The 25510-nt window shown below is 42.7% G+C and overlaps 1 protein-coding gene across 12 annotated transcripts in view; it reads left to right on the top strand.

The window, feature by feature from the left end:
* Window positions 1-25510, top strand: part of PPFIBP1 (PPFIA binding protein 1) — a 187336-nt gene that overhangs the window by 79747 nt on the left and 82079 nt on the right. For all 12 annotated transcript variants that reach the window (XM_030540631.1, XM_030540705.1, XM_030540698.1 and 9 more), the window contains one exon: window positions 24835-24924. In XM_030540631.1, coding sequence (XP_030396491.1) covers window positions 24861-24924 — 64 coding nt within the window. In that variant the 5' untranslated portion in view covers window positions 24835-24860. The remainder of the gene's footprint in view (window positions 1-24834; window positions 24925-25510) is intronic.

Genomic DNA, 25510 nt, shown 5'->3' with positions numbered 1-25510 from the left:
GTTATGAAATTACAGTGTAAAAATGTCCACAAATGTGCCTGTCTTGATCTGTTTAAGAATGCCCCTCCCTCAGGCTATGTTAGCATCTGTCCCAGTTTCTGCAGTGCATTCCAAATGGGAGAGAGTCAAATTTTTTTTTCCTCATTTCCCTCAATGCTTTGGCCAAACTAACAAACCACGGAACGTAGTGGCTACCTCTGCAATAGCTCACAGTATCCTAAAAGGCATCACCAAGAGCTTGAAGTTGCTGTTGTCTTTTGGGTCTTCAAATTTGAAAGCGTCTTTCAAAATAAATCCAAATTTTAAAGATAGGAACAATCTCTTGTTGAGATCCAGAATAGCAGGTTCAAGGGTGTGTCTCATACACTGCACAACAACACTTGTCTGTATGGCCTGCAAACCATTGAAATGAGCCAGTTGTCACTGCTGAATCACCTAAATCCCCTAGAATCCCCCACCCTGACAACTGTGCCAGGGAAATTCTCTCTGAGGGCAGGAGAACGTGTGATGTTTCCCTTCCCCCTTCCATGTGGCCTTTGGGAAAGCCACTGTGGGGAGGAGCCAACCAAAGAGTGAAGCCAGCAGAGCAACAGCAGCTTAAATAGGGACTTGGTGATGATGCTGAAGTCATTACAGATTTTTTTTTTCAGTTTTATTTGGACAATCTGTCCCTTGTGTTGAAGCACCCTTGCCAACTCCACTCATAATAAGCGGAAATTGACTTGTTTTAAGCGGACTTGGCTTATACTTTCTGCGGGTTGTTTGTTGGCTTGTTTGGGGCTTGTCCCAGTTTTTAAAGTAGCTTGTTGCTGGATTTTTTTTTTGTTTTTTTTTAGTTTCCCGCCGGAGAGCTTGATTGGCTCCTGACCCCAGGCCGTGCCAATCAGATGATAAAATGTTTTGAACTGTAATTGGCTGCTGGTGGCACACTCACTTTGGCTGTTTGCTCCAACACTTTCCTGCTTCCTCAGTTGCCCTGTCCCCCACCCCATCATCATTCTATTTACCTTATCACCTCCCAAATAAAGCTCACCTCAAAAAAAAAAACACAACATTGTGGCGCTAACATGACATTTGTCACCATCATATTGTTCACTCTGCTTCTACGTTATACCTCTTTCTGCTCCCCTATGTCTGTCCTGTCTAGTGACGCTGTAAGCTCTTCAGGGCAGGGACTGTACGTTTGTACAGTGGTCAACACAATGGGGCGTTGATCTCGGTGGGTCCCTAGGTGCTACCATAGTAAACTGATTAATAACAACAACGTATTCAGGCCAACTAGCGTTTATTTGAGTTCTTCTGCATTAACCCACAGAACTCCTGCTGCCATTTTTATTCCCTCAGCTATCCCAGATTCCAAGTCTACATGTCATCAAAGAGAAAATAAAATTTCCCACCTTGTGCAAGTTCAGTGTACACAGATAATTGCTCTGCCATAGACATATCGGTAGATCTATCAGTGAACACAGTAATAAACCCTTCTGCTTGTTTCCGGGCCATAGAGTTTCCCCCCAGTCTGCTAGATATACCAGCATCTGTTCTAAATGACCTGTGAGTTTTCATTGGGGAAAAAAAGTTTAACAGCTATAAGTAGGGGACAGATTTGGTGTTTGCCAGCAATAAGCCTAAAGCTCTGTGATCTGTATTTACCAGATGTGCAAGTATATCAAAAGGGACAGTAGAAACGTTTGTTAAAAATTATACTTTGTATAGTTGTGGCTTTCATTTTGCCAGACCCATAATGATAGATGTGAAAGAGGGCTTTAAAATAGCCTTCAGAATGAGAAGCCGGGCAAGCCTGAAGTTAAGACTTCCATGGGACAGTTGACTCAGCCCAGTAATCTCTAGGCACTATAGCACATGCAGCCCTCAACCAAAACAACCCATAGCATTAGACACTGTTAAGAACAATGTCTGGTTGCACTAATAACAGAGGTTTTTTGCTAGTCACCAGTATGGCATTTTGAGGAGAGTTTTTCAAGCACAGCATTTGTGTTTTGCAGCTAACATACTGCTCATTAAAGCCCGATCCTGGATAGCATTCAGCAGGCAGGATTCCATCCCCACTGAAGTCAATAGATGTATTGCCATTAACTTTAGAGGGACCAGGACCTGACCATGAGAATTGAGGGTACTCTGCACCATACAGGGTTGGTTCCTAAAACAGTGGTTGTGCAAAAAAGCGCTATTGTCATTTATACTACTTTTCAACATCTGTCTGGTACAAACTAATGTTCAGGTCTAACATAGTAGTTTTGTTTTTTTAAATTACTGCATACATTCAGTAAATATTTTTCAAACCTAGAAATTATTTCAAAACTTGAACTGTATACCTAGGAAATTTCAGTTCCCCTTGTTGAACATTTTAATGACTCCAGATGAGAAATGTCATTTGATTGCAGTGACTAAGGTCATCTGTTAACTAGAGTAAATTGTTTTGATTTAGACTCATGTTAATTAGAGATGTAAAGGACTGCTCAGATTATCAAATTCATCATGTAAAAATAAACTGTTCACAAATCTCCATTACAAACTCTTGATAAAGTGCTTTAAAATAAAACCATCACTGCTCAACCAAACAAAAAGGCCCTAAGGCATGATTTAAGTTTAGTAGGACAAAATCTGAAAATTAGGCCAAAATGTTCTGAAAGTATTACATTTTTTCAACTTTATAACTTTAACTTTTTAATTGGAGAGGGGAAACTCTTGAAAACCAAGTTCACAGACATGTCAAGTTTTATCCTCCTTTAGTTTCAGATCACCAAGACAGCAAACACAGAAAATTATGCTGTGTGATGGAAATGCCTTTAGCGCCCTTCTCACAGCAGTATTCCAGATGATTGGAAATAATGCAATTTTTATATTTTGAGTTTTTTTTATTTACCTGCTGGGTTTTGAAGCCTTAATGGTACACTCAGATCACATTTTCAAACTTTTTTTCTTCAAACGTGAAGAGTAGAAATGTACTTTTTTAAAAGAGTTAAGTTTCTCATGCATTCACTTGGCTTGCAGCAAGGTAGCTTTAACAAACAGATCAAGTATCATGAGATTTGTGATAAAATCACGAGAGTTGGCCCAACTATACCCAAGTTTCAGCATATTAATCCACTGTAAAGCCCCCCTCATTACTGTAACACTCCAATGTGGCAGTTGGCAATTCTGTGGCAGTTTCAGATAAATATTCAGTTGCCTATTCTATATATTCCAATGTCTCAGTAGCCAGTGTCCCTCAGATTCTGTATTCTCAACTGGGAAAGTTGCAAATTTTGGCACTCATGTAGAAAACATTTGGAGCTTTATGGGAGATGATATGGGATAAGCACATTAGCTGGATGTTTACTCTAAAATGTTCAGTAATGACGAAGTCAACAATATTAACGTTTAACTTATCCTTTTTAGTCTTCACAATTAATACCCTGTTGAGATGTATGGAGCAGCTCACAATCTTGTCTTTGGACTTATCTATGCACAAAAGTTCTGCCTCTTTAACTATACACCAGTATAGCTAAAGCAGTGCATCTCTCCTAGTGCGGACACAGTATACTGGTATAAAGGTGCCAATACAGCGTATCCCCATACGGGAAGAGGAATAAGATAAACTGGTATAAGGCCCCTTTGTACCAGTATAACGGTCCACACTAGCATGGTGGTTCTGGTAAAATTATTTAACTAAAAATAGCACTCCTAACTGAGGTAGCTTTACTGGTACAAAATCTGTATGTAGCCCAGCACTTACGTTTATTATTGCTGTCTCTCTGCAGTCTGAGGAAGGCAACTCTGCATCCATTTATGCCTGTTCCCTTTTTCAAGGTTTTCTTCACAGCATTAGGGCTAACCAGGGCCAGTGCAACCATTTAGGCAACCTAGGCAGTTGCCTAGGGCACTAGGATTTGGGAGGCGCCATTTTCTTCAGCAGCAACTGTGGCAGACGGATCTTCGGCTGCCCCGGTCGCTGCTGGCGTTTAGGCGAGGAAGCTGGGGCAGGGGAGCCGTGGGGAGGGCTGCCTGCAGCAAGTGGAGGGGGGGCGGGGCGGGACACAGGGGAACTCCTCACCCCTGCTCCGCCGCCTCCCCAAGCACGCCGTCGTTGCTTCACTTCTCACGCCTCCCAGGCTTGCGGCACCAATCAGCTTAGGTGCCGCAAACGTAGTAGGCGGAAGAAGTGAAGCAGTGACAGTATGCTCGGGGTGCTCGTGCACGGAGCAGGGGTGAGCTGGGGTGGGGAGATGCCTCAGGGTGGGGGGTAGGGAACTGCTGCAAGGGAGCCACCTCAGGGCGGAGGGGAGAGCTGCTGCGGAGGGGTGTCTCAGGGCGGAGGTGTGTGGGGGGAGGGCGCAAGGTGGAAGTTTCTCCTAAGGCGCAAAACATCCTTGCATCGGCCCTGGGGCTAACTATATGTTTTCTGAAAAAACTATAAAACGTAAAATTTTGGAGAACAAACTTGTGGCATTTCATGGCAAATGCCACAACCAGAGAGTATGTTGGGGTCCCAATGATCATACTCATCTATGTGGCAAAAGTGATGTCTTAATCCACTACATATATCAAACCATTATTCTGCAGGGATGGGCCTGAAGCAAAACTCTCAATCCAAATGTTATAATCGGCCACATCAAAACCTTTGATCCAAACACTTATATAACTGGATATTTGAAATCCAAATTTGAATTCTTCCAATGTTTACAGCTTTTCCTGTTTTGGATTTATTCAGTTAGAGAGAGAGGCATGTTCTGTGAAATTTAATCTTAACATGGCTTCGGATCTAAGATTTTGGTGGTTCTCTAGATTTTTTTGAAGAGTCAATTTTAGGACCCTGAATGAACAATGTCTCCTTTGTTTCATGGACTGTGTAGCCGCAGAATGTCAATATTGTGTTGATGGGGAATGTGTGGTATTGCCTTGGTTGAATTTACAGTCTAAGAGCTAGAAATGAATGTCTTAACTGTTTTTTCCTAATCAGCTGATATAAGCAGAATGTGTGAGAAAGTGAATGAATTTATTAATTTCTCAGAATATTTAACTTGAACCGTTGGAAAAAAAATTAGTTAATAAAATATCCACTGCCTAGTATGAAGTACATCTACACATACTCCTCTAAGTTTCCCCTTGACTTCAGAGCACTAGGGCCACCCGGGAGGCGGGGGGGGGCAAGTGGGGCAATTTGCCCCGGGCCCCACAGGGGCCCCCACGAGAGTTTTTCGTGGCCCCTGGAACTGGGTCCTTCACTCTGGGGGCCCCGGAAAACTCTCGTGGGGCCTGGGCCCCCGGAACTACTTCTGCTCCAGGTCTTCGGCGGCGGGGGGGGTCCTTGCGTTCTGAGACCCACTGCTGAAGTGCCCTGAAGACCCATGGCAGGGACCCCGCTGCCGAATTACTGCTGAAATGGGACCCACCGCCGAAGTACTGGGTCCCCTTCGGTAATTCGGCAGCGGGGGTCCCCCGGTTTTCGGGGCACTTGGGCGGCGGGTCCCAGAGTGGAATTACCACCGAAGCGGGGGTCCCTCGCTGCCAAAGACCCCAGGCCCCCTGAATCCTCTGGGCGGACCTGCAGAACGCTTGTGCAGAGGTGGCAGAAGTAAGTCCAAACAATGTTTACAGCCAAGGGCCTACTCAGTATGATAGACTGTCGTATTTAGCTCTCTGAAATTCCTTGCGAAGTGCTAACTTGTCCTTCACCAAAGAAACTAACTTGCCCTATCTTTTGTTTTTGAAATTCCTTAAAAACAGAGGGGTACAAGGGGTAGGACAGACAAGCAACAAAAAAGACTTCAGAACTGTGGACCAAGGTAAATAGTATGTTTTGTAATTAGAGATGAGCCTAAACCATAAATCTTGGATCGGAGATTTTGGAACGTTTTGAAATCGCAAGTTCTATTTATATAAGCTAGACACACACACACAGTGCATATCTGCCAAGGTATTTATACCATGCTAATCACTCTGGATCCAAATGTTGAGGCTTAATGGCATCTCTAGTTTTATCATATTTACCTTGTTATAATGCAAAGTATAGAAAAGTATGTAGGGGAGCCAGAGAAAATACATATGTGGCTGGAAAATTATTGCATGTTTTAGAGTCTGGGAGCAGGTAACTGGGTGAGAATTTTCCAGGCTTTCCCAATATAAATAATTTGACTATATTGGAGGAAGGTTGCCATCCCTTTCAATAGTAAAAAGTTAATCTTCTTTGTATTTTATTTGTGGATCTTAAAACAACTTTAGATGTTATAGCAGGGGTCGGCAACCTTTCAGAAGTGGTGTGCCGAGTTTTCATGTATTCACTCTAATTTAAGGTTTTGTGTGCCGGTCATACATTGTAACGTTTTTAGAAGGTCTCTTTCTATAACTCTATAATATATAACTAAACTATTGTTGTATGTAAAGTAAATAAGGTTTTTAAAATGTTTAAGAAGCTTCATTTAGAATTAAATATAGAGTCCCCCCGCCAGACCGGTGGCCAGGACCTGGGCAGTGTGAGTGACACTGAAAAGCAGCTGATGTGCCACATTAGCACCCGTGCCATAGGTTGCCTACTCCTGTGTTATAGGCTAAACTCTCTGCTGAGGTAACCGGGAACAGTTCCATTGACTTAAAAGTTCCGCCCACTTACATCAGTAAAAATTTGGCCCTGTATGAATGTACATTCTATTTTAGATACTGTAACAACGATCCATGATGAAATCTGGGCAAAGAATCCTCAGTTATGAAGCATGTGATGGGATTTACATTTTTTTTCTTGTATATTCTTTAGCATTTATACAAGCTCAAAACAATTTTGATGTCAGTAACTGGAGTTTGGCAACTATAGTCAAAAAAAAAAAGAAGAAAAAATATCGAGACTAAAACCCATTGATTCTCTTAGTTGGTATTTATACTCCCCCTTGTTTATTTGTGAACATTTGCCTAAGTTAGTTTTTTATTCATAAGAAAGTTTGTACAAAGCAACAGTATCTCAGGTAAACATTCAAATACATTAGCATGAGTATTAACATGGGAAGTATGCTCATGACCATTTAGAAAAAATTGTTTTTATTGACTCAAATGTCAAATATTGACTAGCAAGTACATTTATAAAAAAATTGTGACCTTTTTGCAGGTAATTGGTGAGCAGAAAAAGGAGACTCTTCATATTTATAAAACTACGATGATCCAGTCATGGCGCAGAAACTGCCATGTGACTTAAGTGACTAATCACAGGACAAAAATAATGAATCGTAAATAATAAATACTCATAGCAACCAATTCATTCTTCATTTTCAAAAGCACATGATAGTATTAGAGGGGATTCAGAGAAGAGTCATGAGAATAATCAAGGGCATGAAAAAAAAACTTCCATGTGAAGAGAGATTGCAAAGATTGGAATTGTTTACCTTAGAAAGGAGGACAGGCTGAAAGTATAAAAATTACAAATGGTCTAAAGAAGGTAGATCAGGAACTTCTGTTTCCCTGCCTCATAACACAAGAACAAGAGACTGTTCTATTCAATTCAATTCAAAGTTGGGAAATTCAATACTGATGAAAGGAAATACTTTTTCACGTGAGTAATTTAGACTGTGGAACTCATTGCCACGGGAAGTCCATTGAGGCCAAGAACTTAACAAGATTCAAAAAAGAATTGGACATTTACATGAATATCAGGAGTTACTGATGATGAAATATTTGAAGGGGTGTTGAACCTCATGGTTCAGGGCTAAAGCCAGTATCTATCTTGGAGATCAGGATGAAACATCTATCCCACATCTTCCTATTGTGGGGTTCTTACATTTTCCCATGAGCCATTTGGTGCTGGCTGCTGTCACAGACAGAATACTGGATTAGATGGATCTTGGGTCTGGTCTAGTCTGGCAAATTGCAGTGTTCTTATGATAAGTTAATGTATAACTGATTCCATTATAAGAAGATTAAAATCATGATTCATTAGGCCCACATCATTGTCTACAGTCTTGAGGCATTAGAGTTCAAGGATTGGCCTGTCTTTGAGTGCCTGGGTTGGCAAGAGATGGAAGTGTGGCCAAGCTGTGGCTCCCAGCTTGAGGAGGAAGCAGTTTATCACCGTTGTACCCTGCTCTTGGTGAACTTTGGAGTGATGCAGAGTTTCACAGGGATCAGGAAGACCATCCCTCAGTACGTGCACGTTCTCATTGGATCATTGAGTTTTGGCGTGATATATAATGGCTATTTAGCTACTGTGGGTGCTTTAAGAAAGATATTGGGGGCTTAGTCTCAATCTAGAGAGAAAGACCATCCGAGAATGAAGGGGGCAAAGTGGACAATGATGGGGAGGAAATGGGAAAGGTGCTGTGAAGCTCTGTCAGAAGACTGAATGTATGACCTGAGAAAACAGTGTGTTCTAGAAGTTAGTGGATTGTGGGATTCTTAAGGTCCCACAATACTGCACAAGAGTCCTCCAAAATGTTTTAATGTGGTGCTCAGATGAATCTTCATGCTCTCGGGATAGAGTGAAAGAACAGAAGAGTCTCAACTTGAAAAGCTGCTTTAGTGACTCGGAAACAATGACAGCGGGGCCCTAACACAGGCTAGGTGAAGTAGATGTTCGGCACTAATAAGTATTCAGGGGGAAATGCTCCTGCTGAAGAGACATGGTTCCATGCTTTGTGATGAACATGTAGGTTTGGGAAAAGAGAAGGAGATGTGAGATGTCCTAAACCAATATTGTTCACTAGTTCTAGTCTAGATACACATGATCTTTCTAGTAAACTAATCTGCAGTCCTAGGAAGTTTCTTGCTGTTAGTCTGCACAACTTACCTCTTCTTTCTTTAATACTTCCCGCATGTCATATCTTTTCTTAACTTAACTTTCCTTAAACATGCATCTTTTTCCTTATATCTACAGCATCCTTTATCTGTACCTTTCACTTCCTCATATTGTATGGTCAGGTCTGCTCCGAGCACTTCTTTTGGTGTCTCTGAGATGACGTATTCTGCTATGCAGTAGTAATCTCTTTCATTCAGACTAACAATCTGATTTAAATCTGCCTATCCCAATATTATGATCTGAGCCTGCTACCCACAGGTGTGATTTTCTTTTGCTTGTTTCCCTTTGATAAATTCACTTACAATTAAAACCAGGTTAGATTAAATTCCTGTTCCTCTGTCTGCACTTACCTCGTATATAGAACGAAAATGCTCTTTAATTACCTGATTCAGGGTGTGATAGATGACCATTTTTCCTTTGCTAGTAGTGGGTGTTACAAATTGCAATTTGGTTCTAGCTACAGTACATATTGTAGTATAAGGCCAATGTCTTCCATCATCATTTTCATCACCTAGTTGTTTGCTTGCCTAAGGCACAGAATCTAACACACCGCTTAAAAAAAGTCTTGGGAGAAATTTGAAACATAGGCAGTTTATTTTTTCTGTCTTGTATTAAGATATATTTCCAAATTGTTTCCATTACGTTACTGCCTTGCCAGCATTTATTTTATTTTACATTAAAGCTTATTTATTCTCCTTCCTTGAGCACCAGAGTAATGTATTGAATACAGTTATACGGTGTCTTTTTTGAGGCCTGGAACTCATGATGGCTCAACAGATTTGAAGCTTTTATATAACTACTAAAAATACCCCAAAGTAATTTTTAAAAAATCAATTGCTTGTTAAATGTTGAAGTTTTGTTTCTGCACCTTTCACCCTTTATCTGCCAGCCTCTTAAAAAAAACTACATGCACTTTCTTTAAGAAGTTAGTAGTAAATAAAAAAAAAATACAACCATGAGACTTTTTGGATCTAGAACAAAGGTGGGCAAACTTTTTGGACAGAGGGCCACATCTGGGTATAAAATTGTATGGCGGGCCATCAATGCTCACAAAATTGGGGGTTGGGATGCGGGAAGGAGTGAGGACTCTGGGGTGGGACCAGAAATTAGGAGTTCAGGGTGTGGGAGGGGCTCTGTACTAGTGCAGGGGGTTGGGGTGTGTGTGGGAGGATGAGGACTCCAGCTGGGGGTGCGGGCTCTTGGATGGGGCTGGGGTTGAGGGTGCAGGAGGGTGCTCTGAGCTGGGACTGAGGAGCTCAGAGGGAAGGAGGGGGATCAGGGCTATGGCAGGGGGTTGTGGCGCAGGAGGTGGTCGGAGTGCAGGCTCCTGGTGGCGCTTATCTCAAGCAGCTTCTGGAAGCAGCGGCATGTCCCTCCTCCAGCTCCTCTGCGGAGGTGCAGCCAGGAGAGACTGCATGCTGCCCCGTCTGCTGGCACCGCCTCTGCAGCTCCCATTGACTGCGGTTCCTGGCCAATGGGAGCTGCACAGCTGGTGCTTGGGGCGATGGCAGCATATGGAGCCCCCTGGCTGCCCTGTGCATAGCAGCTGGAGAGGAAACATGCTGTTGCTTCTGGGAGCTGCACAGAGCCACAGCGCACACACAGCGGGGCAAGCCCCAGATCCCGCTCCCCAGCAGGAGCTTGAGGGCCAGATTAAAATGTCTGAAGGGCCAGATATGGCCCCCAAACTGTAGTTTGCCCACCCTGATCTAGAAGATGTGAAAGAGACACTAAAGTGTCTTTCCAGGGGAGGGGTGGTGGTGGTGTCCTTTCTTTGCTCTTTACTTTGCCTCTAATAAACCGCCATGTCATGTGTTTAATTATTTGCAGAGGTGTGGTGTCATGCAGGGAGCAAAACACAATGAACCAGTTTGATGCTGTTTAACTATAAAACTGGCTGTTAGCTTTGTAGCCTTTACAACACCCTTTGGAAATTATTCAACTGATTAGATATTTCATATTTGAAACACGAGTTTGTTCATAATTGAAATGTATTGTACAAAGGTTTCTTTGTAAAGTATATTTCTTGCTTGTTCTAGCTCTCCAGAGAGAGCACAAATAGGTATCGGTATGTCTGAGGTGACATTTATTTTCATGAAATACAGCCTCACCTGGCAATGCTGATAGAATTAAGGATGTGTTTTTCCAGATTTAAAAAAAATCCCACAGCATCATTTTATTAGTGGATTTTGTGACTTGGTAGAATTAATTCGCTCTAGAATGAAACTTGGTGTATTGATAATCTTCGTGGAATAGCTTCCCCCACCTCCTTCCCATACACATTTACAAAATATAAATATTGAGTTGTTGGTTTCGTTTGCTCGTTTTTTGGGGTTTTTTTTTTGTTAGACTGTCAAGAGAATAACATTTTGACTAGCTGTTCTGTCCCTCTCCTCACCCCAGACTGTTTCCTCTGGCTAATAAACAAAATATAACCAAGATTGGAAATGTGGTACGCAGTAATTATCAATATTAAAATGTATCAGAAGAGAGTGTGAGAACCAGCTACCCAAGACATGCATTTTATTTATATGTCAATAAATGACAGTAATACTTAGTACTTATCAAATGCTTTATTAGGATTCTTGTATTACTAAACCTTCCCAAAACACACACATAATGATCAAGACAGATCACACTTAAAGATCAGTCTAGATTGTTTGGTAAGTTGGCACAAACAAACGTGTGTTTCAATAAAGCCAAATGCAAGGTTGCACCTCTAAGAACAAAGAATATAGGTCATAGTGATGGGATAGGGAACTATATCTTTGTATGTAGTGTCTCTGAAAAGAACAAGGTCATGGTGGATAACCAACTAACATGAGCTCCCAGTGAAATCCTGTGGCTGAGAAATGAAACACGATTCTTGGATGTATAAACAAGGGAACAGGGAGTGGGAGTAGAAGTGGGGAAGTGGTATTATCTTTGTCTGCAGCATTAATGAGACCATTACTGAAATGCTGTGTTTGGTGTCCAAACTTTAGAAAGGATACTGATAAATTGGGAAAGGTTCAGAGAAGAGCCACAGGAATAATTTGAGAACTGGGAAACCTGCCTTATAATGGGGGACTGAAGAAGACTGATAAACTTCTTTTTAAACAGATAAATATAACAGGCAACTTGGTTATAGTCTGCAAGTACCAGCATGGAGAGAAGATGTTTCATGGAGGAGGGCTCTTTGATTTAGCAGACAAAGGCATAAGATCTGTCCTAGTCTATTGTTTTTTATATTGTCTTCATCGCTGTAGTATCTGCTCACCTCCCAGAAGTATGTTAAGCATCTTGACTAACACTTGTTATGTTGGATACTCTTGATCTTCTTTCTCTTTTTCTCTCCAATGGGAAGGAGTCCAGTCTTGTATCTGACTCCTAATGAGCTCTAAAGGTAGATCTGATGAAACCAAAAAGGCACAAAACATTACAGAAAATTCCATGGGCAGTCAGCACTGACAACAGATGCTGCCATTGGAAAAGTGTCCTAAATTATGATGCATCTTCTTTGCATGAGAATTTATAAATTAATTGATCAATGTACTTTTGTATTGAGATGAAGACAGAGTTGATAGATTTGACTAACTGGATCCTTTTTATGTACATAGTTTTCGTTTAGATATAAGGAAGGTGGTGCTGACAAAAAAATATGGAACTGGAGATTTTACTCAAAGTAAATCTGGACATTGACAGATTCCCAAAGAAAATGCACCAATAGAGAGTGCTTATAAATATTTCTCTTGATGCAACACAGAATGTATTGAAGAAAACATACCTTTAATCTCACCTGTCCTTGGCTCCTTTCAGTTTTGCCTGAAGTTGAAATAGCACACTTATGAGTATATGAAGCTAATTTTACATGTGCTATGTGATATGTAGAATAAAGAATAATCTTCTTGCCTAGATTTTAATAACGTTCTTTAGGGCAGCTTCTTTATTTCAGTCAAGGGTAATTAAACTCTCTAACCCAATGGTCCCCAAACTTTTGAGGGTCACAACCCCCCTTACCCCTGTCTTCACCTCTCCCTTCCCCCAAACCTGGGGCTGGGAGTGGGCCCATGGCTGGGGGGTGGGGGGGGAGTGAACAGGGATAATGGGGCCAAGGTTGGGTCTGCAGCTGGGGATGGCCGGGGAGAGCGGAGCCACAGCTGGGCCATGGTGGGGGCTGGTATGGGCCCCCGGCCAGGTATGGAGCCGCACTGAGGCTGGGGATGGGGCCAGGTGTGGGGCCCCGAGCCGGAGGTGTGGCTCCATACCTGAAGGTGAGGCAGGGTTGAGTGGGCGCTCCCTCCCTGCCCCTCGTGAGGCAGGCCTAGGGCTGCCATGCCCCACCCCTGCCAAATGTTTCTCTGTGCTCCCCTAGAGGGGTGCACCCCACAGTTTGGGGACCTCTGCTCTAACCATAATGGATACCAACTATACTTTTTGGTAAATGGGATAATAATTTGATTCTGGGCGTATATAGGTGAGAGTTAATCATTTTATATACATATTGGAACTACAAACGCTTATTAGTTGTGCGAAGAATTCTTGGATGTTCTGAAAGTGCTTATTGACTTTCCTTTAAACCTGAGAGCCATTTTACCTTCTCTGAGCTCAAAAAGAAAGAACAGATACCTCTCTAGATTCTGGCAAGTTTTGAAGCTTTCTCTTTCAGTGAAAGCAAGTTTTCAGACATTGCTGGTTTTTTCTTGAACAGAGAATGAATTTCCTTCTGGCCTTGGATACCTCCACTGCTTTTATGTTTCAAACTGGATATAGAGAACTCTTTGGGTGCCACTAACATATGAATACGTGGGCACTCCACATATTGTCTCTGCCCCAATGAGTAGTTTCTTTGTACGTGTAGGGCTCTCAGACTTGGAATAAAGAAGATGATAGACACTGACCGATCAGCATAGATAGTCTCTGGGTGAGAACATTATGAATAATTTCAAACGTGCAATATGTTTAAGTGCTTCATATTTGTTTGGCATCTTCATTAAGGATCCTGAAGTCCTTATTCAGGTGGATCTCCATTTGAAGCTGATGCGAGCTTTATGTGAATGAGCACAACATCATAAGCTCTCTGATGCTGCACATTTTGGCTGCCCTTAGGTTTTCGTGCAAAGCAGTGTTTTCATTTCTGTGTGGTTTGTTTTTCACTTTCTCTTGAAGTGGTTGGGAATACATCTGCACTGGTGAGGTAGCCAGAAGTGTTTGTGTGTGTTTGTACTGGAAGGTGAACCGCATAACCCTAGCAACCAGAGTAGTGGTGGGAACCAGCAGAAAGGATATTTAACAAGTAAGACCAAATACCTCCTTTATATGTAACAGCCAGAGACATTCTGGGAATGTCAGTAACTGATAAGAGTCACCCTAACTGATAATTGAAATAATTGTAATTTGAAATTATGTCTCTTGTCATTTAGCTTTCATGAAGTAATATTTTTTTCTTCTAGTCTGAGCAAGGTGTTCAGCTGTGAGCACTGGAATAGAGGTTTAAAAAACAAGTCTCTTGAACTGATTATATTTAAGAGAAGCGTTAGGACGGTAACACAGGTTTTTATTTGGGAAGCATGGCAGAGCTTGTCTTAAATATTCCCTATGGTAAAGTGTTTTGAGAGAAATACGCACATACTGGACCAGATTAATGGCTGGTGTAGCTCACTGATGTCAGTAAGATTGTATCGGGGATGAATTCCATGTGTTTCTCTTTGTCTGTTGGCAAGTGTCCATTTCACTCACCTTCTGTGTTGTGTTATACATATGGACCCATCTATTCTTATGGAGTGATTTTCCCTGTCTTCTTTCCTTATCTTTGTGAGTAAGAGAGAATGGTTTATTCTATTTGGTGTGGTGTTTATATATTAGCAAGGGGTGACTGTCTGAACAACCTCATTAGTTAATGAAAGATTCCCAGGGTCCTTGACTGCTTCACCACTCTGTGGGATTATTCAAGCTGTTTTTTCTCAGTGTTTCCTGACTGGCTTTTCCTATTTTTTATTTTTGTGGTAGGATTTTACCTCCTTTGGAAAGAAGTAAATTAAAAAGAAAGAAAGAAACTGTTCTATTCATCAACAAGTATCTGTTCCATTTACTTGCCAATACATCATTCTTTCATATGCAGCCTAGTTAGATGCTACCCACTCTATTTCAAGAGTCAGCAATTCATCCTTTTGGTGTGTGAGTATTCCTTTTGTCCTTCCTCTTACTTTATTTGTACTAGAAACATCAAGCAAGCAGATGACATTTCACATGTACAAGGCAAGCATGGTCACTATCTTGGTACTCAAAATGGTTTGGGATGCTTGTCCCAAAAATGTGTGCCTTGTATTCCCCTTTCCCTCTGCTTTCTGATATCCCTGCGTCTTTTCCTCTCTCTATGGTGTGTTGTCTTTTCTTGCCTTGTTTTTTGTCTGCTGTAAATTCCTTGGAGTGCAGAGTCTTTGTCTTTCTTCCTGTCATTTGAATGCCATACATAGCAATAGTGCTATGTAAATAATAATAAAAACCACTCTGTTTCTGAAGCAGGGGAAGAAAACTTCCAGTTTTCTTTATCTCAGTAGTTTCACTTCCTCAAACCCAGATGAGCACCGTCTGGGGAGGGTGACCAGTCTGTTCTATTCAATTCAATTCAAGCTATCTTCGTTTTGAATTACCACTTTGCAGGGATGAGTAGTTAGGGAAACAATATCTTGTCATATAGTCTCCAGCTGTTTTTTACCTCTCAAAATTTCCTAGCCTGTGGCCTGCTTAGTTTGACAGCAGATGTTCTTTGAGAGGTGGCAAGAGGATGTTTGGGGAAGTCTTTTTTTGTTCTCTTTGGATTACAAAAAGCAGCGATATTTCCTTTTGCTTCACTGGACTTTATTTTTTAAAATTTGACCCTGCTCCTACCCCCAGGGCAATTCCTGTTGTGGTAGCGATGGTGGGAGCTCTACTGCATGGTTGCCTGTGTTTTAACCACCTTGTCATCCAACCCCACTTAGAGCAGGGCTAGATGACCCTAGTTAAAACACCTAGTGACCACCTGGGCCCTATCTAGACTAGGATTCTCACTGTTGCTGCTATTAGTTGAGCTGTATTGATGGTAGCTTTGGTGCAGATCTCTCAGAACAATAGTCCAGTATAGACAAAGTCTTTGTTCAGAAGAAAAACTTAAGTGGGAAATGTATTTAGCTGAAAATTGTGAGATTGTTTTGCCCTGATGAAGCAAACTGGTTCCATTTTTTATATTGTGGTAGGTAGTGCCTAGGTGCCCCAACCCCATTGTTTGCTAAGCATTGTACAAACATGTAGCAGGCAGTCCCTGCCCTAGAGAGCTTACATTCTAAGTATAAAACAAGAAACAGGTATTTGGGGGAGGGGGGCGAGAACAAGGTAACAATGAGATGATGGTTCTGCTCCTTACCAAAGCTATGGGCAGCATCTTGGCTTTTTTACGTTCTCACTCCCTCCATGATGGTTTTTTTAAATAGATGACCTGTTCCTGAGCTATGGTGAGCACGTTCTAGTCCCATTAAAATAAATGGCAGTTCAGGGTACTTGGCACTTTGCAGTATAGGGCCCTTAGTCCACAGCAGAATAGGGAATCAGAGTTTTGTCTAGAACGGAAGAAGTTCTGAAGGTTCTCTTTAAGTTCTCTGTCTTAGAGGACTCGAGAAATTTAAAGATGACGGTGCCCATTCTCTGTTCGTGAAGATTCTTATACTACTATACTAAGGGCAAGAATTCCTTAATTGTCTAGGCCAGGGGTCTCAAACACGTGGCCTGCAGAGTTATTTGCTGTGGCCTGACAAGCTCCCCACACCCCCCCCCCCGAATTATTTCCTGCTGTAGCCAAACTCTCCTCACCCATCGCCACCCCTCCCCGCCCCCAGTGTGCCATGTCCCCGCTCCTCTGCCTACCTCCAGGTGCTTCCAGCATTTAGCACTTTCCAGGAAGGTGGGGGGGTGGAGGAGCAGGGAGCCACGTGCTCAGGGGAGGAGGCAAAGAGATGGGGCAGGAGCGGGGATTTGGGGAAGGAGTTGGAATGGGGGCAGGGAAGGGGTGAGAGGAGGCAGGGCAGAGTGGGGCCTCATGGAAGGGGTGGAGTGGGGGGCAGGGGCTTTTGTACCTTTATATGAAAAGGTGTTATTGATCTGGCCCTTGGACTAATGTACTAGTCCTCATGTGGCCCTTGTGGAGATTTGAGTTTGAGATACCTGATCTAGGCGATCTTCAAAGGAAGAAGGAGGTTTTTTTTTTCTCCCTTATCAAACATGTAGGCAGCTGAGCCATAGATATTTTAAGGAAAATTTGCTATATATTATGGCAGGCAATATATTGTTTGATCTTTATTGCTTACTTACCTTATGCCAAAAATCTGCAGCTATAATTCTTCGATTTGGTTAGACCTTTTTTTGTTTAGCTCGTCCACATGTTACTTTTTCCCTTTCAAAAATTACTACAGCTTCTCGAACTTCAGTAACTAGGCTAAAAAAAAATGTATGTCATTATGTAAGTTCAGTAGTCTTTATTCCATCATTCCAAGGGTATCCCTCAGGTTCAGATCCACTTTTTGCTGTTTTGCTGCAAGAAGAGCTTTGATGGAAAAGAGATGATGCTCACTGGCCTTTTTCATTGTAGCCTTTCAGCAGAGATAGCTTGGTGGTCTGCAATAAAAGTTACCAAGCGGGTGGTATATACTTATAGATGACAATTGTATAGGGAAACTTTTTAGAATTGTTTTGCTTTTTAGGGATCTGCATTCTATAATTTACACCAAAGATGAGATGAACAACTTTCCTTATTGCTTATATTGGAGCTGAATGTTGCCTGCAATGCTGGAAATATCTGACAAGAAGACAAAGTGGCAGGGCATGCAAAAGATTAAAATGATTCTCCCTATCTGATTTTTGTTTAGCCTTGTGCTGTATCTATGTTTATAGTAGAAGTGTTCTCTCACACAGACTGTGTACCAGATGTAAGCCACAACAATCTAGAGTATCCCTGTGACTCATATCTTCATTGTGCTAGAATAGAAACTACACGCTAAAGCACATGCTTAACTTTAAGCGTGTGGATACATTGCCTTTGCTGGAACTACTGATGTCCTTTAAGTTAAGCGCATGCAAGTGTTTTGCCCTTGTGATGTATAGGTTCAGCTCATGTGTGTATAAACTCCCTTTCAGCGCAGTGGCTGCCACCTTGGTAAAGACAACAGCATTTTTAAAAGGTTAACTTAGTGCTTCTGAAGGGATCCAGATTGACACCCCAAAGACTTGAGTCTTCCAGCCGTAAAAGATGTGTCCACACTGGAACAAAAGGTGTAATTTCCAGATTAGGTAGGTGTACATGCTCTAGCTCTGATTGAACTAGTGCACTAAAAATAGTATGGCTGCAGCGGCACACGGGGACAGTCCATCTGAGGCCTTAACTATATATTTGGTGGCTAGCTGTGCAACTGTGATTACTTGACTATTTGTAGCACAGTAGCTCGATCAAAGCTAGCATGTGTGCATCTACCCAAGCTGGAAATTATACCTCTAGCTGCAGTGTAGACACACCCAAAAAAGAGGTAAGCCAAGGCATGGGAAGCAGCAGCTCAAACTTTCTCACACCAGTGTGATACAGACTTGGCTTGGAATGGGACCAGGCCTAACGGCAAAATGGTAGTTCAGTTTTTATGGTCATTCAACCCTTGGCCTCTCCTCTGATACTGTCAACAAGGATAACAACCATGTTGGTGGTTTTTGTGATGTGGCTGGGTGTACAATAAAAACTGAACTGACATCATCACCTATTGTCACATAGGACACGAGACAGCTTTCAGACAGTAATAACATTTTGCACTGCTGGCCTGGGCTGGAATTCAAGCCCCTTATTCCAGTGGCTCTCAACCTTTCTAGACTACTGTACCCCTTTCAGAAGTCTGATTTCTCTTGTGCACCGCCAAATTTCACCTCACTTAAAAACTACTTGCTTTTACACAATCAGACATAAAAATACAGAAGTGTCACAGCAACTATTACTGAAAAATTGCATACTTTCTAATTTTTACCATATAATTATAAAATAAATCAATTGAAATATAAATATTGTACTTATATTTCAGTGTATAGTATATAGAGCAGTATAAACAAGTCATTGTCTGTATGAAATTTTAGTTTGTACTGATTTCACTAGTGTTTTTTATGTAGCCTGTTGCAAACTAGGCTGATACTTAGGGCTTGTCTACATCAGAAAGTTGCAGCGCTGGTGAGGGAGTTACAGCGCTGCAACTTAGGAGGTGTACACATCTGCAGGGCACCACCAGCGCTGCAACTCCCTGTTTGCAGCGCTGGCCGTACTCCCGTTTTGTCTCGGGTGTAGAGGATCCAGCGCTGGTGATCCAGCGCTGGTAATCAAGTATAGACACTTACCAGCGCTTTTCTTGACCTCCGTGGAATAAGCAGGTATCCCAGCATACCTGAGGAAGCCTCTGGTAATCAAGCTGGTCTCCTTTCCCGGTTTGCTCTTGCGTTCCCCGAACCCCCGAGCAAGCAGGTCTCCTTCCCTGAGGTTTGCTGGGTGGTTCCGGGAACGCGAGAGCAAACCGCGGCGAAGCTGGTCTCCTTTCCCGGTTTGCTCTCGCGTTCCCCGAACCCCCCTTGAAGCCGCCCAACAGCGCTGCAGTGTGGCCACCTCTAACACCACTTGCAGCGCTGGTTGCCACTCTGCAGCGCTGGCCCTATACAGCTGTACTAATACAGCTGTAACAACCAGCGCTGCAAAATTTTAGATGTAGACATGGCCTTAGATGAGTTGATATAGCCCTGGAAGACCTCTGCGTACCCCCAGGGATACGCATACATCTGTTTGAGAACTACTGCTTTATTTCATGATGGGCCCCTTGTTGATCCAGTCACCCAGCAACTTCACTGTTATCCATACAGAATATGCTTCAAAGTACAGTAACTCCTCACTTAAAGTCGTCCCGGTTAAAGTTGTTTCATTGTTACATTGCTGATCAATTAGGGAGCATGCTCATTTAAAGTTGTGTAATGCTCCCTTCTAATGTCGTTTGGCAGCCGCCTGCTTTGTCCACTGCTTGCAGGAAGAGCAGCCCATTGCAGCTAGCTGGTGGGGGCTTGGAACCAGGGTGGAGTGGCAGCCCCCTTATCAACTCCCCCTGTCAGCTCCCTGCTCCCCTAAGTTCCCTGTGCAGCAGCTGCCCTCAGTTCAGCTGTGTCCTTTCCCCCACTGCCATGTGCTGCTCCTGCCTTCTGTCTTGGAGCTGCTCCTCAAGACTCCTGCTTGCTGTGTGGCGGTGGAGGGAAGGAAGAGGGGTCTAATGTTTTTTGGTGTCCCCCTCCCCTCATTCCTGCACCCCACTTACCCCCTCTTCCATAGAACAGGGGGGACAGACCAGGACTCAGGATGGAGGGAGCTTGCAGCAGCTGCCTCTCAGCAAGCTGATCTAATTAACAAGGCAGTGTACTTAAGAGAAATGCGCATGTCTCCCTCCATTCCTGTTGCCTTGTGTAGAGAGAGAGTTAACCCTTGAAGGCTCAGCCAACTGCTAGTTCATCATTTACCAGTAAGGGAAATATCCCATCCTCTGACTCCCCCACCTCAACCAAGCTTCACAATCATCATCACTGTGTACCAGGATCTAGATCTAGATCTAGATAGTCTTTTGTCTGGTGAAAAAAATTTCCCTAGAACCTTACATTAATTCTTATGGGGAAATTAGATTCTCTTAACATCATTTTGCTGAAAGTCACATTTTTCAGGAACATAACTACAACATTTAGTGAGGAGTTACTGTACCCATCTGCTTCTCACCAGATTTTCACTTTTGGACATTGGGTGGTTAGGAAAAGGAGGTATGAGGAAGGTGTATCCCCCTATGTTGACTCAGTAATCTAAAATCTTGGGATCTTATTGGGTGAATTGCTCTGCTAAGAGTCCCAGACAGTAGGGGTAGCCCAAATTTTCCCTATCCATCTTCAGGTTTCTTACTGATTTTGTAGTTAAGGCAGTGGACTGGGAGTCCAATCTGGGTTTAATCTGAGCAGTACCACAGACTTCTTGTGTGACCTTTGAGCAAGACACTGTGAAAAGACTTCCACTGACTTCAGTGGACTTCGAAGCAGGCTTTTAATCTCTTTGTTCCTCAGTTCTCCATTTGTAAAAATGTTTCTTTTTTTACAGTACAAATATTTTTAATAAAAATAATTATCTAAAATGAGCACTTGACACTTTGTATTCTGCATTATAATTGAAGTCTATATGTTTAAAAATGTAGAAAAACATCCACAAACATTTATAGTAAATTTAAATTGGTATTCTGTTATTAACAGTATAATTAAAACTTTGATTAATCACAATTAATTTTTTAATAATTTGACAGCTCTAATAGATATATAAAATCTCCTTCACAACTGCGGGATGTTTTTTGCCTTGTGTAAAGTTTTTTGTTACTTTCTAATAAGATATGTCAACTTGTCTCTGAGCTGCCTGGGGCATTAGACTTAAAATGAAAGAATGTAAGCTGGTTAATTTAGGCAAAATTCATTGGCTATATATCCTTGTGGTAAAGGATTAATTCTTCCCTTCTCTTAGTTTAAATAAGAGCCGTAGAGATTTGAACTCTGGCACACTGTGTACTCCTAAAATGGTTGCCACTTGTGCACTTAACTTTGGCGCCTTTTGATTCCTAATGAAGGGTTTCACCAATTGCCTCAGCATAGTCGGGAGAGGCTCTGGCTGAACTTCTGGTCTGGGCCAGCTCTGATGCAGTCAGTATAAATTGGTGCAAAGGAAGTGGGTTGCCATCTTTAGAAGCCTCTTATGTTGATTTTTTGAAAGTTGAGTGTTCTCATGAGCTAAAGGATAACAGGAAACAAGGATGAGTTGTTGCAGCTGGGAAAGTGGGAGTGATTCAATTAAGAAATAAAGTTTGAGGACCAAAACTTAAAAATACTACTTTTTTTCTTTAAATCATCCATTTAAATTCCCAAACTCCCATTTTATCATCTTGGGAAGTGTGTCCAGCAGGTTCTTCTTGAAGAGTAGAGTAGAGTGTCCTTCCAAGAAAAGTCTAGTTTTTAAATCCCTCTTTATTCCTCAATTTGTAAACATTCTGGGATTAGATTAATTGTGGTGTAACTCCATTGTCTTCTCTGCAGTTCTCCCAGGGCATAATTTGGTTCACACGCTGCTGACTCTTGTAAAAAAGATAACAACGAAGCACTCTTCTTATGTGCAAGAATCTATTTTTGTATTTTTATTTGCTAATTTATTTTCTTTGATATGTATGACGAACAATGGCATTTATTTTATTTTGCCCCCATTTGTCACCTTGTTTCCACACACAGTCACGATAATGCAAGTGACATGTATTTAGAACCGTTAGAGAAGTCCTAAAATTACGCAAGGGCTGTTTTTTTTTTCCCCTCTGTCTCTACTGAAGTAATGCACAGAACACTAGACCCCTGATTTACCTGAACTTCCTGAAACCTGGATTATCTGAAATTGGGTTTTTTCTCCCAAGATGGACCATTGATATAGAACAGTGTGCCATGTTAACGAAAATAGTTATTTCCTTTCTCATCCGCTATGAGACTCTGGCCATGTCTACATCTAAAATTTTGCAGCGCTGGTTGTTACAGCTGTATTAGTACAGCTGTATAGGGCCAGCGCTGCAGAGTGGCCACACTTACAGCAACCAGCGCTGCAAGTGGTGTTAGATGTGGCCACACTGCAGCGCTGTTGGGCGGCTTCAAGGGGGGTTCCGGGAACGCGAGAGCAAACCGGGGAAGGAGACCAGCTTCGCCGCGGTTTGCTCTCGCGTTCCCGGAGCCACCCTGCAAACCGCAGGGAAGGAGACCTGCTTGCTCGGGGTTCCGGGAACGAGAGAGCAAACCGGGAAAGGAGACCAGCTTCGCCGCGGTTTGCTCTCGCGTTCCCGGAGCCACCCAGCAAACCGCAGGGAAGGAGACCTGCTTGCTCGGGGGTTCGGGGAACGAGAGAGCAAACCGGGAAAGGAGACCAGCTTCGCCGCGGTTTGCTCTCGCGTTCCCGGAGCCACCCTGCAAACCGCAGGGAAGGAGACCTGCTTGCTCGGGGTTCCGGGAACGAGAGAGCAAACCGCGGCGAAGCTGGTCTCCTTCCCCGGCTTGCTCTCTCGTTCCCGGAACCCCGAGCAAGCGGTTCTCCTTCCCTGCGGTTTGCAGGGTGGCTCCGGGAACGAGAGAGCAAACCGGGAAAGGAGACCAGCTTCGCCGCGGTTTGCTCTCGCGTTCCCGGAGCCACCCTGCAAACCGCAGGGAAGGAGAACCGCTTGCTCGGCGGTTCGGGGAACGAGAGAGCAAACCGGAAAAGGAGACCAGCTTGATTACCAGAGGCTTCCTCGTTCCACGGAGGTCAAGAAAAGCGCTGGTAAGTGTCTACATTGGATTACCAGCGCTGGATCACCAGCGCTGGATCCTCTACACCCGAGACAAAACGGGAGTACGGCCAGCGCTGCAAACAGGGAGTTGCAGCGCTGGTGATGCCCTGCAGATGTGTACACCTTCAAAGTTGCAGCGCTGTAACTCCCTCACCAGCGCTGCAACTTTCTGATGTAGACAAGCCCTCTTTTTGATTCGTAAAGGACTACAGAAGAGGAGGAGTTGTGGGCCTGGGGGAGCTTTAGAGCAGAGACTCAGGCTTACTGCTATGGTTAAAGCTTCACGCTCAATTTACTTCCCTTCTGGCAAATTTCAATTGGCTATTAGAGCATGCTGTTTCTCCTGTGTGAGCTGTCTGAAGCATCACATGCCACTGCTGGTGGGAATTAGAGGGCCACCAATGTTCTACAATACAGGCAGCTGACACACATGAATGTGACTGTGACCAGGCCTCCCAACGATAGAGACCAGCCCAACAAGCAAAGACTTGATTTCCTAGCAGCTCATTTGGGGCTTAGGTGAGACATGCCTGCTGATATTGCCAATGGTCAGGAAGAACCTTGCTACTTCGTAAACTTCCTAAATTTAGAGGACACTGAGTGATGCTATGATAATTGGGCTTAAAAATGTACCCTAATGGTAAACTCAATTGTAAAAAAGTATATGAAAGTTCAAGAGATGTTGCAATAACCTGTACAACAAACGTTCATGGAAAGTAGTTGCTTTCAATAATGAATGTTATTAAGAGGTGTAAAAGTGAGACAAAAAAAACTGAATTAATCAAAGCAAAGAGGCCTATTAATATATCTCAAAGACTGTAGTTTAGTAAAAACAAGAAATGTGGAACCAAAAACTAATGAACCAAAATTTGTGTCAGATACTAGGCCTAATTGGTGGACAAAATAATGAGGGGATAAGCTACTCCACCCACCACTTCTTTTTTGGGTCCTTAAAAAAAAGACTTTTTTTTAGAGGAAAATAAAAACAGAGTGAGGGTACTGGAGCAACTTGGTTATCATGACTGTCCCCCAGTGTCTCCTGGGACCCTAGCCTTTGTCATCCTGATCCCGAGAGATGTCTTTACCAGACTGGGCCAGAGAGAGGGATCCAGATGGCAGCGCTAGTCCTACCAGCTCCATCTGAATCCCGAAAACCACCTGAAATAAAATGAGATTAGACTTTAACAACAGTTCCAGCCCATTTCAACTCACTTCTCTTTTCCCCAAAAGGACAGTTATCAGCGTTAATACCATCTAAGAGACTGCCAAACAAGATGGGGAGGTTTCCTTCTAACAACTTTCTCCAGCTAAAGGAAAGGAAACAGAGGATATTGTTAAAATGAAACACGGGCTTAATATTTTTCATTGCAGATGCTTTAACCATTTTTTCCTTCTCTGTATCTTTAATACAAAGTTACAAGGATTTGTAGTGGTGTATTTGCCATAGTGTTAAGCAAGCTGAGGTCTCTGTATACCAAACCCCAGACCTTGTTTAATTCTGTTTAATGTTGGACAGTGACTGGATTACGTTAACACTTTTGACCCATGTATTCCATCTCAATTAATACAACCGCAAAATGAATAGCCACTTGCAGACTGACTTGCTTAGCTGAGGCTTTTGATATATTGGTGTCAATGTAACAGAATTATCATTTCATTTCTTGTTAGGCTTTAGCAGTGAGTAAAGCAGGAAGATGATGAGTGACGCAAGTGACATGCTGGCTGCAGCTTTGGAACAGATGGACGGCATTATAGCAGGTAAAAACATTATGCTGTTTGTTCAACCAGTTGAATCCTCCTTTCATCTGTGTAGGGCTGTTCCAGTCGAAAGAGGATGCAAATAGAACTATGTTTAATGACTCCCTACTAACTAGTTGTGAAACTCAAAGGATGCAAACAGATTTGGATGGCCCAAATCACTGCAAACAGACAGTGCAAATTCAGTTGCACCTTTTCTCCTATCTCCCCATCACTATACTTCACAAAACCATTGGGCAATGTGGTTCAACTTGAAGGGCTGGAATAGCCAAGGATGTTTCAAATCAGGATTAGTGTTTGTTTGAAGAGTAGTGGGGGTGTCAGGAAGGGAAAGCTTGTCTAGTGCTGTACCTCACTCAAGTCTTGAGAAAAATTAATTGAATAGGCCTGAATGGGACAATTCAGATTAAGAACTGAATTTTGATCCTTTCAAAGTAGGGGCTTTTTGAATCAGGGCTTTGGTTTGGGCCTGTCTCTAACTTTAATGTTTTCATAAGCATGAGCAATTCGCTCATACATTTTTACTGGGTTGGAGAGAGAGATCAAAAAGTATATTACTTCCTGAACTCTTAAAACTGTGTCTAGT

This window comes from Gopherus evgoodei, chromosome 1 (genome assembly GCF_007399415.2).
Source record: "Gopherus evgoodei ecotype Sinaloan lineage chromosome 1, rGopEvg1_v1.p, whole genome shotgun sequence".
NCBI classification, from domain to species: Eukaryota; Metazoa; Chordata; order Testudines; family Testudinidae; genus Gopherus; species Gopherus evgoodei.
This window is presented reverse-complemented; position numbering and strand designations above follow the sequence as displayed.